This window comes from Gobio gobio (assembly GCF_949357685.1).
Source record: "Gobio gobio genome assembly, chromosome: 4".
Classification (NCBI taxonomy): Eukaryota; Metazoa; Chordata; class Actinopteri; order Cypriniformes; family Gobionidae; genus Gobio; species Gobio gobio.
This window is the reverse complement of record NC_137100.1, coordinates 53,586,634-53,607,438: the sequence shown is the minus strand read 5'-3', so window position 1 is coordinate 53,607,438 and position 20,805 is coordinate 53,586,634. Positions and strand designations below refer to the sequence as shown.

The 20,805-nt window shown below is 38.7% G+C and overlaps 1 protein-coding gene across 1 annotated transcript in view; it reads right to left on the bottom strand.

Moving 5' to 3' along the window:
- LOC307124713 (uncharacterized protein) overlaps nucleotides 1-20,805 on the bottom strand; it is a 37,229-nt gene that overhangs the window by 14,237 nt on the left and 2,187 nt on the right. Inside the window, exons 2-4 of the mRNA XM_079814136.1 lie at nucleotides 9,376-10,250; nucleotides 6,453-6,504; nucleotides 5,883-6,018 (exon numbers count right to left, since the gene is read on the bottom strand). Coding sequence (XP_079670262.1) covers nucleotides 5,883-6,018; nucleotides 6,453-6,504; nucleotides 9,376-10,250 — 1,063 coding nt within the window. The remainder of the gene's footprint in view (nucleotides 1-5,882; nucleotides 6,019-6,452; nucleotides 6,505-9,375; nucleotides 10,251-20,805) is intronic.

Here is a 20,805-nt window from a genome sequence, read left to right as displayed (position 1 = left end):
TAGACTTTTGGATCTCATTGAGAAATATGAGTCAATCTTTTCTCATGGAAAAATGGATTGTGGAGAAGCCACCGACTTTGTTCACAAAATTCACTTGGTGGACGAGAAACCATTCAGACTGCCTTACCGACGTGTAGCCCCCTGTCACTATGATAAGCTGCGCACTACCTTGGATGAGATGGAAGTTAAAGGTATTATAAGGAAATCTCAGAGTGAATATGCATCCCCGCTAGTTTTGGTGTGGAAAAAGAATGGTGATATTCGTATTTGTACCGATTTTAGATGGCTGAATGCGAAGACGGTGAAGGATGCCCATCCACTCCCGCACCAAGCAGATGCACTCGCAGCTTTAGGAGGCAACGTTTTCTTTTCTACCATGGACTTGACTTCTGGCTTTTATAATGTTCCCTTGTTCGAAGAGCACAAGAAATACACCGCTTTTTCCTCTCCTTTCGGCCTCCATGAGTACAATCGCTTACCTCAGGGATTGACCAACAGCCCAGCAACATTTATGAGGATGATGATGTCCATTTTTGGTGATGAAAATTTCACAAGCCTTCTCTGCTACTTGGACGATCTGATGGTTTTTGCTCCAAGTGAGCAGGTAGCTCTTGACCGACTAGAACTGGTTTTCTCACGCCTGTCTAAGCACAACTTAAAGCTGGCGCCAAAGAAATGCAAGTTCCTCAGGAGATCTGTTAAGTTCTTAGGACACGTCGTCACTGGGAATGGTGTTCAGACTGACCCAGAAAAGGTGAGGGTGATCAGTGACATCCAGACTGCTGACCTCATGGAAGCAGATAGTATAACCCCTTCTCAAAAGAAGATCAGATCTTTCGTGGGTATGATTTTATACTATCAGCATTTCATTAAGGACTGTTCTGCTAAGGCAAAACCTCTTTTCAGTCTCCTTTCAGATCGGTTGCAGAATAAAGCTAAGAGGAAGTGTAGTCGTATGAGGAAGCCACTCAGTGTTGTAAAACTTTCACCTGAGGATTGGACTAGTGAGTGTCGAACAGCTTTTGAAACTTTAAAGCAAGACCTTCTGCACAGTGTGACCCTAGCTCACCCAGATTTCAGCCATGCCTTCATTCTCTCTGTTGATGCTTCATTTGATGGCATAGGAGCCGTGTTATCTCAGGTGCCCCCTGGTGAGAAAATTGCACGCCCGGTTGCTTTTGCAAGCAAAACACTCTCCAAGTCTCAGATGAACTACCCAGCTCATAGACTCGAATTTCTGGCTTTAAAGTGGGCCATTTGTGACAAGTTTAGCCATTGGCTAAAAGGGAGACATTTCACTGCATGGTCGGATAATAATCCCTTGACCTATATTCTGACCAAACCCAAATTAGATGCGTGTGAACAGCGATGGGTGGCGAAACTCGCTGCATATGACTTTGACCTGAAGTATGTGCCAGGCACGAAGAACATTGTTGCAGACGCCTTGAGCAGAGAGCCCTTTGTAAAGTCTTGTGTCAGCCATCGTCTGTTGAAAGAGCCGTATGTGTCTCTTTTGGATGAGGTCAATGGTGTTGTTACCGGTACTGTGCAAGATGCCTTTCGTGTCACTAACAACTGTCAGAATGTGCAGGATACCAGTGACGGTGATACTGAGAACGAACTGCAAGATGTCGTGAATGACTCGTGTCCTGGATCCTTTGATGCTTCTGAAGTTTCTGCTGTCCTGGGTGTTCACTGCAATGGTGGAGTTAGTCCAGTAACTGTGGCCAGTCCGACGTCACTCCAGCTCCCGGCTGAAGATCCATCTGTTGCAATCCCACTTTCCAGACTCTCTAATCTCCAAGAGCAGGACAACATAGTCACTAGAGTCATCAACTATGTTCTGAGACATAAACGTCCTTCAAAGAGTGAGCGAGCAAAGGAACCTAGCTCTGTGAAAAACCTTTTGAAGCACTGGAAAAAACTAAAGATTCGCAATCATGTGCTGTACAGAGTAAAGAAGGACCGTCTGATGAATAAGAAACTCTTTCAATATGTTGTACCTGATTCCCTGAAGCATGAAGTTCTCCGTGGTGTTCATGACGCAGCTGGACATCAGGGTAGTGCAAGAACTCTCTCCCTTGCTGCTGAAAGATTCTTTTGGCCAGGGATGAGTAAGGACATCAAGCTTTATGTGACGAACTGCCAGAGATGTGTTGTCGGGAAAACTCCAGAGCCAGATGCTCGTGCACCCCTTGAGCACATTCGGACATCTGAACCTATGGAACTAATATGCATCGACTTTTGGAGTGCTGAACAGACTTCAGGGAAGGTCGTTGATGTCCTAGTAGTGACAGATCATTTTTCTAAGATGGCACATGCCTTTCCCTGTCAAAACCAGTCCGCTAAACAAGTTGCCCGTCGCCTTTGGAATGACTTCTTTTGCATTTACGGATTTCCAAAGAGAATACATTCGGACCAGGGTGCGAATTTTGAAAGTAAAATCATAAAGAACTTGCTTGAGATGGCTGGTGTTAAAAAATCTCACACTACACCATACCACCCTATGGGTAACGGTTTAGCGGAACGTTTCAATAGGACTCTGGGAAATATGATAAGAGCTCTCCCAGTGAAATCCAAGGCAAGGTGGCCACAGCTTCTACGGACGCTAACCTTCAGTTACAACTGTACAGTGCATGAGACGACCGGGTTTGCTCCCTTTTATCTTATGTTTGGGCGTATCCCGAGGCTGCCGATCGACATCATGTTTCAGCATGTCCTTTGTGATGATAGGGTGGTCAGCCACCATGAGTTTGTCACTGCACTGAGAAGAGACCTTAGCACAGCTGCAGAAATTGCCCGAAAACACAGTCTCAAAGAGCAGAACCGCCATGCCATTCTTTACAATCGGAAGGTCAGAGGTTCACCCTTAGCACTGGGAGATAGAGTTTTGCTGGCTAACCGTGGAGAGAAAGGCATGAGGAAAGTCGCAGATAAGTGGGACTCTGTTCTGTATGAGGTACAATCAGTGAGACCAGAAATCAATGTGTACAGGATTAAGGATGTTCAGACTGGCAAAGAAAAAGTGGTGCACAGAAATCTGTTGCTTCCAGTGAATTTCTTATCCTGGGATGATGATGGTGAGGAGTCAGTTCGATCAGATTCCACTGGTGCTACCCGTGGCAGTGCCTTTGATTCCGCTCTAATGGATGATCCTGATCCTGTTTCAAAGACATCAGAATGGTTACTTCATATGGATGGAACACATGATAGTGATGTTATGCAGGATGCCACTTGTGGTGGAGCTTCAGACATCCCTGATGAGATGAATCCTTCAGAGTGTTTGGATAATGATCAGCACAGTCCAGAAATTGAGCATGTTCCTGAACCTGTTGAGAGTACGGAGAGTTTACCCGCATCTAAGCCAGATGATTCCTCCAGTTGTTTGCAAGAACCTGATAACAGACTTGCCCCTGTCATTTGCGAACAGCCCACAAGCACACAAACAGGCCACATCACTACACGATTAGGGAGATCAGTTAAGCCCCCTGACAGACTTATTTGTGAAATTGATAATCAGAAAATTGTGAAAAGTGACTCACACAGTGATGCCCAGGTTATTTTTCAGGGAACTAACTTTGTTGAGTTGTTAAGGAACATTTTTGCTTAATATGTCTGAGTGATGATTTATATGTATGAGTGAACTGTGATTGTTAGGAGTTTGACTTTAAAGTGAGAATTTTTCTTCTCTGAGAGTCTGAGGAGTTGTTTGCATCAAAAAGAAATTTGAAGAGCAGAGATACATTTGTAACCACTAGGAGTGTGTAGACTGCACCTCCTATAGTCTGTATTGAGTATGGGACCTGGTACCATTCCATTCTTATACACTTCCTGGGAAGAGACTGATTATCTGACGTATTGTATTGTAAAGCTCTTGTACTCACACTTAATTTTTTTTTTTTTTTCTCTCTTTCTGACATCTATGTTCTGTTTGTTACATATGCTGGTTCTTGCCCAATTTAGCAGAATTTAAGGGGGGTGTATGTAACAGAGTTTAAATAATGTTTGTCAAATTCATGCACAAATTGGGAAAACTCGCCATTGGTTATTACTTCATTTGCGTACGTTGTATTGAGGGGCGGTGCTACGTAATCACCAGCAGTTTCACGATGCTTCGCTGCTGGTAAGCTGCTTTGATGATCGCTCTGTCTTAACTCGAGTTTGGATTGTTTTCAAGTGCATAGCTGAACTTTTATACTACACACAAGTTTACTGTGTTTGTCTGTCAACTCCTAGTTTTGTCATTAGAGTCATGTGTTATTTGTGACGATAAAATGAGTGTGTGTGTGTGTGTGTGTGTATTAACATGCTTGTGAACTCCGAACTCTGTTTATTTTAAGATCTTACATGCAACGTGGATGCAGTGCTTTAACCAGGCTTTTTGCCGTGTGTTTTTCCCAGGTATGTGTTTTTGTCATGTTCTGTGGATTAATTGTTAGCCGAATTGAGTGTTAGCGATAACCGCACGTGCTGTATGCTCTCGCACGTGCGGAACGTGTAACTGCGCCATTTTAGATATGTGCGTTCTTCCCTTCTGTATATAATTTATACAAAAATATGTAAAATATTGGTCACTTGAGTTTATAGTTTCTTTGCATCAATGTGATGAGAATTGAGAAGAAAAGATACTGTTTTATATTCTATTTTCTTCAATGTATGTCTTATTCAGAATTCTGTCCACTATATGTTTACGATCACCTTGAGAAAATGTAATCACCAGCAGTTTCACGATGCTTCGCTGCTGATCTTACATGCAACGTGGATGCAGTGCTTTAACCAGGCTTTTTGCCGTGTGTTTTTCCCAGGCCAATAAAAGAAGCCTTGAGTGACCAGCCACCTGATTCTCTGCTGATTTATTACATCAACACAGTCACATATATATATATATATATATATATATATATATATATATATATATATATATATATATATATATATATATATATATATAAATAAACTAAATAACTGTTTGCATTTGTCATGGTGCCAGAAAAAAAAAAAAAGCCTGCAGCTCAGTGACCCAATGCTTATTTGAAGGTTAAATGGAAACAGTTAAGTTCTCTAGCTGGTACGATTGGACCAAACTAAAGAGAGGGGGATTTTCTGATTTAGAGCTTAGTATAAAGCCAATGTAAGTACTGCATTATATATTCTCGACCTCCCATTAAGATAAAGTGACTTCATACATTTGTGTTAAGGAAATATACATGGCTCAGCCTAAAAAAAGAAGAGTTTTTTTCTCATCATCGTTTCATTTGAAAAGGTTACTTCTGAACTTCCACTAAATCATACTGTCCCACCTTAAGTCACACCAGTCATCAACTTCATCATCATTAATACTAATGATACTTATTGCAATTACATTTTTTTTTATATATATATAATTGAATCAAACAGATCAAAATTTATGATCTTTTTCTGATTATATCATGAAAAAGAATGAAATTCACCTTGCTTTTTCTATAGAAACATATAAAACAAATGGCATTGTGTTGCTTCAAATGCAGTTGTTTCCAGGTGGTTTGAATACAGAAGGAAACTCACTTTTCAGCAAGCTACACCCTAATGGGGCTCTGGTAGTCTTGCAGTATTGTTCTTGAATTTCAGTAATTTAGCCTTTTATCTGTTCCTAGAAGATCCAAATTATTCTCAAATGTATAGGGTCAGATAGGGGACAAATGAACTCGGCAGCTTTACCGAAAGGAACCCAGTGACCCTAAAGTTCGCTTCATCTGACAACATCAATGAAGAAAACAATACATCTGGGGGAGAGAGGAGGGGAGGGAGAGAGGGAAAGTGATATCGATTCATGGATTGAGGGAGTGATCTGGAAGGGAAAATAAAATAAGATGGATGTAGAACCATAAAGACATACTAAGCACCTGTATGGGACAGACTGCGGTTGAGGGAAAGGTTGTTGTTGTCATTCACTGTGCCCAGCTGCTGCTCCAAGTGATTAGGAGAAACCATCTGCAGTTCACTCACATCTGCCGCTGAATTTAGCACTCCTTCTGGAACCTACAACACAATACCTCACATTATTTCTACATGAACAGACAGGTTCCAAAATTAACACTCACCGAGCACCAAATGACAGTACAAACTGAATACTTGCCACCAGAAAGGGAACAAAATCCCTGTGTGTATTCATGTTTTTGTGACAGAGATAAAAAATCTAATACTTAAGGAGTAAAAATTGACCTAATTGAAGTGTCACATGTATGCATGCATGTATATATGTATATATTGTATATGTATTTACACCGACAGGTGTAGTGAATAACACAGTGACCTCTTCATCACGCCATCAGTTAGTGGGTGGAATATATTAGGCAGCACGTGAACCAACACAATATTAGGTCATAATGTTGTGCCTGATAGGTGTATATATTATACACACACACACACACACACACACACACACACACACAAGTCTAATATTTTGACTTTACCTCTGAGCTGATGGAAGAGGAAGCATTGGCTCCTTTCGCACATAGTTTCGGTCTGGGAAAACAACAGAATACAAATAACATTATCCTGTTTGTTTTTAATTACTGTTATTGGTCATCAAGCATTCTATTAAATGACTGTTTACTTCTCTCAGCTGAACCACATTCAAATATCTGTATAAATTCTGGCAGGACACATGGGGAGAACTCATTTCTGGAATGTTCACAGTTACCACTGCGATTTGGTAGAAGCAGGGGGAACCAGAAATTTCGAATAACATTTTTGAATGTAATTGCATGATCAGGTCATCAGTAAAGACATTTTATTTGCTGATGAAATTCATAATCAGACCAGTAACCACCAGTAATATTAGCACAATAGAACAGAGGGAACAGTTGAAAATAATTGTTTGTTCATTAGTAAAAATAAAATGTCATTATAAAATGAAATGAATAATAAAAGAGACAAAATAAAAGTAATAAAAGTTCAGTATACATTATACTTATATACTTTTTTATACTGTATACTTGTATACTTTATACTTGTGCATTTACGCTGGGATATATTGGATTATTACAATATACCCATAGGCAATTCTGGTTCGATTGGGCAGAATGAATGGGATATATCTATTCCTTATAATGATCCATAGCAATGGACTGTGGGATGTCAATAGTATTTGGTGTTGCCTTGCACTACACAGTCACAGTGTGAAGTTCATAAAAAGCAAATCCCACTAAATGGCAAATGTGCTTTAAGTCTCTAAACAAACAAGTGATTTTAAAATATCACAATACATTTGTGCATTATTAAAAGCCAAACATTTGTTGGAAAGACTAGATTCTGTAAACAATCAAGCAAACAAATAAATTCTGTTCGTAACAATACAATTTAGAAGTGGCCCTGTTTACACCTGTTGTTCAATGTGACTGGATCACCCAAGAATAGATGCATGTTAATACCAGGTGTAAACAGCATTTGAAAAGATCACTACAGCACAGACAAAAACGCTTTATTCAAGTTTCATAAATCAGTTCTGTGGGTGTCAAAAGTCACGCTGTTATTCCTACTGGGACCTACAAAGAATGAATCTTACATGACGGATTCTTTGAAACATCATGCTTGTGTTTTAACTAACAATTGCAACATCTTTGTAGACAACTGGTCTCTCGTTTTTCTCTATTCTACCTTTTCTTTTGGCTTCTTATATTTCTTCTGCTTGCTTCACTCTATTGTATGACTGCACCTCGCTTTTGTGCATTTAGTTTAATGCCAGGTGCGGCACCATGAACATGCTCAGGTAGCATGTCAATAGTGTTTTACCATCAAAGTGTTTCCGAAAAAGAAGAAGAAAGACTTGATTTAAGCTGCCAACAATGGTGAAAAATACTTCCAGCTGTGTCAACACCAACTCACCTGATTGTCCGTGAAGTTGTCACGGACATGGCACTGTGAAAATAATTGTGATACAGACAGCTAGTTGTTATGGACTGAGAATGAGAATGCGAAAACTTAAATGTAATTTATATTATAAATGTCACATTATTATATATATTATATTATATATATTTCACAAGGCACAGTGAAAACAGTAATATTGTGAAATATTATTACAATTTATATAAATAACAGTTTTTATTTTAATATTTGTTATAAGACGTAATTTATTTATTTATACGTTGAATTTCTTCAGTGTCACATGATCTTTCAGAAATCAGTCTAATATCCTGATTTGGTGTTTAAGAAATATTTCTTATTATCATCAATGTTAAAAACAGTTGCTTAATATTTTTTTTCTGGATTCTGAAGTTCAAAAGAACAGACATAGACATTTTTTGTAAGATTACAAAATGTCTGTGTCACTTTTTTGATAAATGTAATCAGGGCTTGACATTAACTTTTTTTCCCACCAGCCACTGTGGCTAGTGGTTTTCCAAAGTTGCAAGCCACTCAACATTTTCACTGGCCACAATTTTGACATACACACCATGGGGGGGGGGACTGCCATATAGATATTTTTAATATCTATTTGGCAGCAGGTATATTAATATGCTGTCACTTTAAGACCTGACGCACGGATCCATTATACTGTTACACGTTTTCTTTCTAAACTGTTTACGTTCACTTAAAACATAGCTCACTGTGTTAACGTGAATACACGCCAAGACAAGATTATTTTGTGTGTATTTGTCTGTTTGAGCGCAATAAGCAGCGAAAAAAAACTACATTTAGAGAGGCGGCTTTATGTGCGTGCACTTTAGGTGTGTGAGCACAAAACTATGTAAAATGATGCGCACTACAACGTCGAAATTCAAGTCCTGTAACACCAACAATATTCAACTGGAGCAAATGAAAGGAGTGAGCGAGGCGAGGCGGGTTTGTGTGTCAACTCGCAACTCGAGATGAGACAGAGAAAGCACAGCTGGTATCGTGTATCTATTCTGCAGGAAAATTTGTATGGGAAGCTTTTCTATTTATATGTATTTATATATATGTATAAAAAAAATCTATATTTTTGACAACACTATATTGCACATAGTTTATTATTTCCGATGCCTTTTCAAAAGACTACAATTGAAAAATGTATACATTATATATACACAATTCAACCAGACCAAAGTGGCTAGTAGGAGGGACTGTGTTGCACGCCATTGCTAAAATCCACCCGCATTTGGCGGGTGTAAATGTCAAGCCCTGAATGTAATGCATCCTTGCTGAATAAAAAGTGTTAATTTCTTTAAAATAAAATTCTTATCAACACCAAACATTTGAATAGTAGTCTATATAATTATATCTATATAGACATGTCTCTCAATTCATCCAGCAACTCTTAAGTCAGATATGTTTGCATGGCTGCATGGGGATCTCATACAATCGGGATCACATACAAATAAATCTCTCCACCTGTAAAAGCAACCTCCTTACCTGAAAATCACGCAGAGGATGCCAGCAAGGGCCACAGCAAACGCGACTGTTCCACTCACTGCACCAAGCAGTGCACCAATTCTGCTGTCCGAGGTCAATACCGATCTCTGCTGTTCGGCTGTGGATGCCTGTGTTTGATTCTGATAATGGAAGAGGAGAGCGAAACCACGGCCCCAGTGGGTAGTGGTTATCAACTCCATGATGACCTCCACCATGTCATCGTCAGACCCAAACACCAACTGGCTGCTAGAAGGGCGTCTAGAGCCACAGAATCGGGAGGAGAAGGTGATTAGATCAGATATGTAGAGGACATCGTGTGGACAGGCATCAATCAAAGGTGGCTGGGTCTCAGGGCTCACAGCTTCATCCGTTTCTGTGGCTGTACGTGGACTTGAGGAGATCAAGTCACCGGCTGATCTTGATGCCTGAGGTGAAACAGAATTTCTGTCTTCAACTGGCTGCTCTCTGGATAATGGAAGAGACGGTTGTGGAGCCGAGGGGGAATCGGACAGCATTTTGGCAGAATTGGAAACTTTGGTCATCTCCATTTTGGTGGACTGCTCTTGGATAACCACTTGCTTGATCTCCTCTCTGTGTGTGGACTGGGGTTCCTTTGGACTCCCAAGGTTTTTTGATACTAGCACGCCGACATCATTCGGTACCTCATCCACAACAGTGGTGGTGTATCTTGCAGGACTGCTATGGCTCTCAAAGACATCAAAATCAAACATCTCCATGATTAGTTGGTGACCAACAGGCACAAAGAACTGCCACACACAGTGAGTTCCAGATGAATAGTTATATGGAAAGCCAGGTGACAGAATGAGGCCCTGCACATCCACAACATCCACTTTGGCTCCGCAATCAAAGTAAACCTAATGACCAAAGACAAAAAGCATCAGATGCATTTACTGTCACAGCCTGGAATTAAACAGCATTGATACCAAATTAATTATGATTACGAACAGGACCACAAGGCCATGTTTTTAATATAGCTTTCATGTTAAAGGTGATGTAATTGTTTTCAATGATAGAATATTTTCTCCAATCTAACTATAGGGTAGATAACACACACATTTTCTGCATCTCATGTTAATTTTGAGTACCTATAGTATTGCCTCCTTCATATCTCCGAAGAGTCTTTAGTTTCATCATATTTATAAAAGACAGTTACGCTGTGCCGATTCTTTTCGAAAACAGTTGAGCTTGTGCAGTGTGCGGAGCGAGCACATGAGCGCAAACACACAATACATTATCGCATTATCCCTGGATAACTTTCGATTCACTATCCGTTCGTGTTGTTTACATTAAAACAGACATTTGATGCGGTTTCACTCACCGCCCGCGGTTTCGACTCATGAACGGGAACAAACAAACACCCTTGCAGAACTCCGTTGCTGCTCCGGAAAAACAAACTGCATCCAATGCTTCCTTAACACTGGGTTATTTGGGAATCTGAACATGGTTATCTTTCCCTCACAACCAAAAACACACTTCTTTAGTGACATTGTCATTTTGTTTTTAGACCACGAAATCAACAGTGCAGCTGACAGCTTCCGTAACCCGAACGAAGCTCGTTGATGGACGCGGTTTTGCTCTTGCTCTGGTTGATGTGCGCACGCGCTCAGCCAGGAAAAGTGTCCATACAAGCAATTCCGCCCTTTATGAAGTCATACAGGGCAACCATACTAGAAAAAAAACTTTCAGAAACTTGTTTGAATCCTGAAGGAGTGTTTAGCATGAGAATCCAACTTTTAAGTCGGGTGCACACTGTGCGATTTATAATAGTCCTTCACGATTGTTCCTTGTCAGACTGTACGAACCCCGCTGTAAGCCATGTCACAATGTAAGATCCAAGTTGTCATTAATGTCAGACTGTACGCACTGGACTGGACGTGTTTGGTGACAGTGAGCTGCAATACGCGCGGGATTGAAATGGTGGCTACAAAGAAATCTCTAGGCCTCATTTTCGTCATAGTTTGTCTTGAAGTCACACTGCAGGATTGTGCGCCAAATCTTCTGACACTGCCAGAATTTCTTCTGAGGTAAAATTTGATCGCAGCAGTCATTAATCGGCTGCCGGTGAACATGTCAACTAACGATCAAAGACTTCACAAAATGAAAAAAAAAAAAAATTTCGCACAAAATCCACAGTGTGCACCCGGCTTTAGTCAGAATGCATTACATAGCATTAGACACCCCCTTTAAAGATCACATCAAATCAAAATCATACATTCTTCATTTTTGCAGAAAATTCTTGAATTTTTTTACTAAATTGCCCGTTTTTAGTGAGAATAGAGGAGGCCTCTTAAGATGACTTAAAATGATTTAAAAAGACAAAACAAGCTTTAAAATAAGAAAGTAACTAAAAATCTAAAATGTCAAATGTACCACATCAACAACTTTTTGTTCCCACAATCTTAAACGATCTACATATACAGTACTGTATGAGGTAGCCTAATTTGAAAAGTGGGATTAGTATAGCTGGAAAAGTAATGTCAAATAATAAAGTGTTAAAGCGGCGTGAGCATTTTTAAAATGAATTTACATTTCACTAGTTATGCCAAGGTGTAAAACATTTTATTGGGTAGAAATTGAGGTTGAAATATATATTTTTTTAAAGTCCTTATCCAGTAAATCAGGAATGACTGAAAGTGTCCTGTAAATTCATTATCGTGGTTACTTTGTTTATGTATAGAAAGTAGAAGTGCTTATAGATTAAAATATGTTTTGAAAATAGAATTAGGGCTAGAGGGGCTTTGAATATTGTTGGGGGTCCTTGAAGTCAAAAAGGTTGAGAAGCATCAAGCTGTACCTACAACAGTGAAAGAATATGACATTTAGAGACTCATCATCATATTGTACAAATTAGACATTCTTGCACATTAACAAATGGTAAAATCTCCCTTGCGTGACACTATCTGCAATGCTTTTCATGTGGAGGTCAAAGAGTTGCATGCACATTTAAAGATAGCTTTGCATGGTAGCAAAAGAAAGATATGAGAAATGGAAATTTCTGCACCACTTGAATTTAGATTAAGATAAACATGTTTAACATGTAAGAAAATTATAATACACTTAATAGCAGAATCAACAGACTGTTCAAGATAATTTTTCCCAGAACCTGCGCTCCAGGGGTTAACGCTACGGTCCTAAAACATCTTAATAGGCCAGTGGTAGTTCTAGCATCAAAAGTTCAAGAGGATGGCACGAGTTCAACACACCAACGGGAAAGTCTTTGGCACTGCTCCGGTTAGTTCGATGCAACATTAAACATCGGTAAACAATTTTGGCAGCCGTCGTTGTTCTGATGGTTAGTCGTTAGATGCTATAAAACGACATAAAGCATTACCCTATTTTGATCGTTCCAGTGCAATAACAACAGACAGCTGTAGAAGAAACCCACCGAGAAACAAAACTAAATGTCCTGTTCAGAAAATTAGCTTCGGTCTGCCTCTCCCAAACCTGAACTATTCAACCCTCCCTCCTTCATCGGGTATCAAAGCTGGATATGCTGGCTGCTTTGCTAACCCCAGGGAGGTATTCCTTCAGACATGCTGTTTGTAATATCGCACAGGTGTGCAGGATGAGGGGACCTCGGTATAATTAAAGGCAGATGGGAATCAGGGCTAGACCACTCCAAACCAGACCTTGGCAGGGGCCTGTTTGTTTATTGGGCTTCCTGTTGGCACTGGTTCTGGACTGTGGGACGGAATAAAAGAACTGCAAGACCTCAACAACGCCAGACAGGTAACAAGCCTAGCCCCAAGTGACGGCATTGTCCAGGACAAAAAGTTAAATTAAAGTCGAGATGAAAAAAAACAACAAAAGTACTAAAAGTTACTAATACTTTCTAAAAAGACACATTCCTAGTTTTACTGTGCTTAATATATATTATAATCTACCATATATACCATAATCTTTCATCGAAATGTTAAAATGTACTGCCTCTCTGAAACTACTTTCCTTTTCGGCTGATATTGCCAGGCAAAAAAAAAATATGTTAACCAGTAACCAAATATTACCTATTTAGACAATGTTTTAGACTGCTGTTGATTTTTAAAATCTTGCCTAAAATGTATGCAGCATTTTAATGTTGGTTAATATAATAAAAGTTGTAATAATTCTAATGAAAAAGGATAGATTTAAAGGGATAGTTCACCCAAAAACAAAAATTTGATGTTTTTCTGCTTACCCCTAAGTCCAAGATGTAGGTGTCTTCGTTTCTTCAGTAGAACACAAATGAAGATTTTTAACTCCAACCGTTGCTGTGTGTCACTCATATAATGCTTGTCGATGGGGTCTAATTCTATTAGAGTAAAAAAAACATGGATAGACAACTTCAAATTAAACCCCGCGGCTCGTGACGACACATTGATGTCTTAAGACACGAAACGATCGGTTTCTGAGAGAAACCGAGCAGTATTTATGCAAATATATCACCTCATATCAGACGAACAAAATTCTGTCCGGGTCATAGATATATACATAGATACCTCATTAGTGCCTGCGTGGATCATGGCGTGGATCGCTCGAATGAGGTATCTATGTATATATCTATGACCCGGCCAGAATTTTGACCTCACACACGGGAAGTGATGGCAGTCTGCAGAGCTGAAGCGTTCGTCTGATATGAGGTGATATATTTGCATAAATACCATTCGGTTTCTCTCAGAAGACATCAATGTGTCGTCACGAGCCGCGGGGTTTAATTTGAAGTTGTCTGTCCATGTTTTTTTTTACTCTAATAGAATTCGACTCCATTGACAAGCATTATCTGAGTGACACACAGCAACGGTTGGAGTTAAAAATCTTCATTTGTGTTCTACTGAAGAAATGAAGACACCTACATCTTGGATGCCTTAGGGGTAAGAAGAAAAACATCACATTTTCGTTTTTGGGTGAACTATCCCTTTAAAAAAAAATTTAGGAAACATTATCTTTGGGGCATCCAAATTGTAAAACACAGAGAAAAAAAGGGGGACAACAGCTTGTCACTTGTGCAGTACCCTTAAAATTACATCTTTGTACCTTTTTTTTGTACTCCTAAAAGGTGCATATTTGTACCTTAGAGCAGTGGTTGGGAGGATTAGTACCTTAGAAAAGGGGGGATCCCCAGGACAGGGTTGAGAACCACTGCCTTAGAGTACAAATACTAGTGTTGTAGTACTCAAGACCGGTCTTGGTCTTTTTTTGAAGGTCTTGTCTCGGTCTCGACTGCATTTCTCCTCGGTCTTGTCTTGGTCTCAGACTTAGAGGACTCTGGATTTTATCTCAAGACTGGTCAAGACCACAACTGCAAGGATTTCACTAAATTGCCGGTGCATTGTCTGATTTAACATCATTAATGTGATTTGATGTAAAACTTACTGCTTAAAATGCAATCAATAACTTCTTTGTAATGTGATTTCTTGTGTTACTGTGGTGCCGGGTTCAAAATCAATGCAGCATTGTTTCAAAAATGCCCACAATTAATATAAATGGTCAAAAAATTCTTTTTTAACAGAATATAATTAAACAGTATCACAAGAGCAAGAGAGCTGTTTTCATGAATAGAAGCGTGATTGCAAATTATATTGGTTTATACAAATGTTCAATAAACAAGAAGTTAATATAACATTTTAGACTGTGTCTTTGCTAATTTGGCAACGTTTCGTTATTAAATGAATCAGATGCTTTGAACAAATCAGTTGAATAAATTATTCCGTGAATGTTAATGTTTTAATGTTAAATGAATCTGAACATTATTTATGCAGGTGTAATTTTCCCAATTCAGATGCTACTTCTGTGCCATTCATTTTATTGTTAGTGATTTGATTGGTAACAGCGCTATAGTGTCTAAATATTCTAATCGTATTTATTTATTAAATATAAGACATTTCTCAGACAGTAGATATGGATCTTTTAGATGAATTGAAGGAGTGCTGGTCTGGTCTTGGTCTTGACTCTGTCTCGCCCTGCCTTGGTCTCAACCCCTCAAAGTCTTGGTCTTGTCTTGGTCTCGGCACACGCTGGTCTTGGTCTCGACTTGGTCTTTGTTCAGGTGGTCTTGACTACAACACTAACAAATACGTACCTCAAGGTACTACATTGAACCTTTTTGTGGTAAAAAAAAAAGTACAAATATAACCTTTTAAGGGTACCACCCCAGTGACAAGCTGTTGTACCTCTAAAAGGTACAATTTTGACACATTTTTTCTCTGTATTTATCCCAGAAGTTATTGTATCGCCTCCATTGATTGCAAGCTCCAAACTTTTGATTTGTAGTGTATAATCAAAACAAAGTAGGCTGAGGAAACGTTGGCATTTACTTCTTCAAGATTTATTTTAAGATGCAACAGGCTATGAGTTTGAGACCCCACCCAGCCCCACAAAACATGTCTTTTTGGAGAATAAAGCAAAATCATTCAAATGGGTCATTTTAAATGGACAAGGCCACAATAATCAATCTCCGCTTAACAATATCAGTCGTTTTCACCTTCATGCTGCTTTGATTCTTCCGTGTACACTTCTACCCTTGATCCTCAGCCCATGCTTTTCTCCATTCAGGCTGTGTATCAAACTCAGCTAACAGAGATCAGTTGGTCAAAGCCTCATGCTGTCCAGACTCAGAGTTTACCTCAGGTTCATGTACTACTACACTAATAATTGCATGCCTGACATTTGAGCCGGTCAAATGCCACTCGCTGCTGGGATGTAAAGTAAGCCGATTTCAGGTTAGCACAACAGTAAAGCTGAGCAATGCACATGAATATGGGAGGCAGAGAACAAACTAAACTGGAACAAGAGGTGAAAAAAGTTCACGACAAGCATGTAGGGTTATACCAAACAGAAATAGGGGAAATGCAATTGGTTAAGGCCCATGTTTCACTGAAGTGTGCTGAAGAGGTTTGTGATTCAACCAAACCACCCAGCTGCCCTTAGAAAATCATTTGATTCAACTAGTCCAACATGATCGTGTCTAATTCCGAAAGACAACAAAAAAGAAAACATTGGCAGTGATTTGCGAGATTTTTGTAAGTACCTCCCTCTCTATTCGAACAAATAGAATTGGGTCATTACCGTGGCACCACCATAATACTGGACTATCTGCTGGTTAGGGCAGTGTACCATGCATGGTAGACTTCACATGAATGCCGTCCAAAGTACCACAGTGTGGAATAGGAAATAGGACATTCTTATAATGCCAAACATCCCAGCTCTGTTACATCATCATCATCCCGCATTGGCATGGCGTAATTAGTAAAGTTGTCTTTTCTCCCACAGGGGACATTGGAAGGCTTCGCTGTTTGGTTAGATAGCATTTTAATGAAACGAGGGTAATAAGTAGAGGCATTTACATAAGGTCCCGCTGGTTATCGTGGCCCAGTTGTGCTACATCAAAAGTAAAACCAACTATTCATTGCAATTTCAAACTGCACAGCCTGAACTAGGCAAGAAAAATATGAAACACAAATGTAACAATGGAAAAAGAAAATGGCATGGAACCAGTCCACAAGAAATTAGGGCGCCATGAACCCTGGAGCCAGGATTACAGAAACACTATAAAGAGGAAGGTATAAAATAAGACTGTGATATGAGCAATTCTTTACATGTAGCCTTCGCACATGTACGGAAATGACAATACATGATAGCCATGGGGATTTCCCATAGAATCTATTCTAGACACAGATGTTAATGCAATGTAGTAATCAAAATGTACTACTGAGCATGTTTACATGCACACCAGTACTCTGATAAAAATCAGCTTATTGAAATAACCTGTTGTGCAGCTTTGCATGCAAACCGCTAACCCGACAACGCAAGTAATCCGTGTTTATTGATAAACCAGGTTGTTTTTTGGTAGTGATGTCAAATTGTGCTAATTTGCGAATCTGACTCAGAGTATTTCATGTGTTACTGTTGGTTGTGATGTTAAAAAAGCATTAAAAACCAAAGAAGAGTATTGCAACATGTCAGTGGGAAACCTATGGTTAATATATTATCCTCTCATGCATTTACAGATACTGCATTTTGACTGTACCACAATTTGACTGAGAGCACGGCTTTTTTTTGGTTCAAGAAAGAGTCGGAGTTTGCGATATATTTCCTCCTCCCTAACTGCTTAAATCCACAGTAAGGACGCGTTCCATATCACACATGCGCACTTCAATAAGCCGACAGAAAACAGGTTAATGCGTTTACATGCTGGACAAAATCAGTGTAAGGGGCAAAAATCTATTGGTTTATGCTTAAGGCGTTTATGACCTTAAGGCGATAAAGGAAAACGGGTTAACACATTTACCTAACCACATGCATTGTCGGCTTATTACACATGATTGGGTTAAGAATGTGCATGTAAATGTAAGCAACATCTCTTATGCTCACCAAAAATTGTGATATTGTGAAATGTTATTACAATTTAAAATAACTTTTCTATTTAAATATATTTATAAAATATCTATTTTAAAGTGTAATTAATTCTTGTGGTGATAAAGCTGAATTTTATCAGCCATTACTCCAGTCTTCAGTGTAACATGATCCTTCAGAAATCATTTTAATATGCTGATTTGGTGCTTTAAGAAACATTTCTTAATATTATCAATGTTGAAAATAATTGTGTTTCTGAATATTTTTGTGGAAACCTCAATAAATAGTTTTCTTTGATGACAATATTTCAAATAAACATATTTTGTCACATTACTGTCACATTTGATCAATTTAATGCATCTTTTCTGAATAAAAGTATTTATTTCTTTAAACAAAAACCTTACCCTAAACTTTTGAACAGTAGTGTATATATATTTATTATTATCCAACTATATAACCCCTTCGGTGTAGTTTTATTTGAATTACAGAATGTGTTCCTTCTGTAAACTGCTGATGCAATAGCAACTCTTGAACTGAAAAACAAGCCTCCTACACTTTTAACAACAACAAACTGTAGCTGACTCACTGAATGAGTGTGAGTAAAACAGTGCCAGATAAACTCACAGCTGTCGTAGGGAACGGCAGATTTCGCAGTAAGCGCTGCAATGTGAAAAACACCACGCAAAAGCTTCCTCTTGTTTTTGATAGGTTACACACATCTGTCCCTTTACTCCCCCGTACAGTAAACATGTCAGTTCATAACCTCCGTTCTTATTGTCGTTTTTACAATAATTGTCTCACTCACATTTTCTGTACTTAAAGACTCTGAAGAGAATAATGTGACTCAATATGAGACGTTAGAAGTCAAATAAGCTGGTAATCTAAAGGTTTACATATATCTTTTCCTGGTCTCTTTTGTACTGTAGAGTGTTTTCACAACAGAAGTTTCAGAGATAATATGAGCTGACAATATGACTACTGAGAGCTTAAGTAAGCCCCTTTTGCCACACACACACACACACACACACACATTCAAATGCACAAACACCCCTGTGAGTCCCCCATAAACATGCTATGGGCCCCTGTAAGGGGGCTGGGAGAGGAGTACAGCTATTTATTGGTTGTGAAAAGTGAGACTGTTCCAGGCACTATCGAGCCCAGAGCACAGAAAGCCTGTGATGATGTGTTACAACCGGTTACATCAGTCATAGCCTGCCACTGGACACTGAGGCCAGCAGGACAGGAAGACGACAATATTTCACCATAATATTTTGATGAAAACAACAGTGATAGCTGCTGCACATCACTTTACACTGCACACAGAAACAGATTCTTATTAAACACAGAGAAATTCATTAAGTAATAATGTAATTATAACAACACCGATTTGAACACTAACAGTCAATACAATTAATCATGAAAAGAATATAAAAAGTTGGTACAAGTTAACAGTAGTTCACTAAAAGCAAATGGAACCTGCAACCTGTGAAACTGTAATGTACTCAGTGCTCAATATTTATACTTTACATTTTATACTATATTTATACTCTGCTAAACAATTGTATACATGACACAAATATATACCTTCAAAAATAAAAAACCTACAATTAAATTTTCAAACCAAAAATCAATGATTAAATGAGATTTAATTTGAAAACCAAATTAATTATTAGTGTAATTGTATTTCATTTAAATTTTTTATTCTAGGTTATTTTGCTCTTTTTTCTTCTGGAAGGTACGAATGTATAATTATTCATTATATATTTATAGTTCATTAACCACCTTTGTTAATTTTCCAGTTGACTTATTTTGCACATAATGGGATAAAGTTTGCATGCATTATAATCATAAAAAGTCAGTTTAAAATAGTTAAATAAGGAGTACATAATTTCAGGATACTTCTGTGGCATTTTATGCCGATTGCACAAATGTGCCAAATCAGGGGAGGACAAATAAACAGATTTTTTTTATATATAATAGTTGTTTGCTCCCAGGCCATAGCTGTCACTGGAATAATTCCATTGTATTTCTGGTAGTCACTCTCGTCTCCGCAAATCCTTCAGAACAGTTACTCTGAAATTTCCAAATTCACACAGAATGCATCTTGCTGGCCAGGAAATGATCATTAGTGGTTAGCTCCCATTAAAACTGGTGAAAATGTCAGAATTGTGTGGGTGTGATACAGCATTATTGGTGGGGTGAGGTTGAATAATTGAGAGAAATCACTCACAGAGTTGCAAGTGCTTTGCATAGATATGTGAACACAAATACATGCATGCATGCAGGCATTTCTGACCTACACAGTGCTAGTAACCACACTAACTCAGGAAGCAATTAATTTTCCAAAATATTGATGACTACTAGAGCTGCACGAACACTCTCTGTCATTGCTGAGATCAAAACCTATATCTTAGATGACATAATATAATGATGTTTTTTAAATTTATATTTTCATCCGATTGTGAGGGTCATGCAGCAAATTCCAAACTTGATTTGCACAGTTCCGAAAATCAAGTTCAAGAGGACAAAGGAAGCATTTAGAGGGGCCAGATAATTGCAGAGACGTTGAGGTGCACACACTCTGTAACTGAAGCTATGCACATCAACAATGCAATAAAGCCTTTGTTAGCAGCTCAGGAATCTCAGAATTCACAGAGGAAAAGAGTCATGACTGATTCTGACAGGTCGCCACCTCGTCCTTATGTGGCACGGTCGAGATGATGCTGCTCTTTCCCACAAAAAAAAAAAAGTTGTGCTTCTTGTATGGAATATACTGTGTTCATCCCACCTTTATAAGGATCATTCAGATATTTCTAATAAATGATAATTCTGACATAATTTACTCACCCTCATGTTGAAACCTGTATGACTTTCTTGCTTCTGTGGAACATATTTAAGAATGTTGACCTTGCCTGTGTCCGAAATTGCATACTCTCTTGAGTAGGAACTTCTTTTGAATAAGTAATTACTTCTATATAGTATGAATGTGAATTCATGTAATTTGGACGTACAACAGTTGCCATGTTGTCATTATCATGTGACCTACCAGCTTCAGTTGCGTCACTTCACTTCCATTCACAA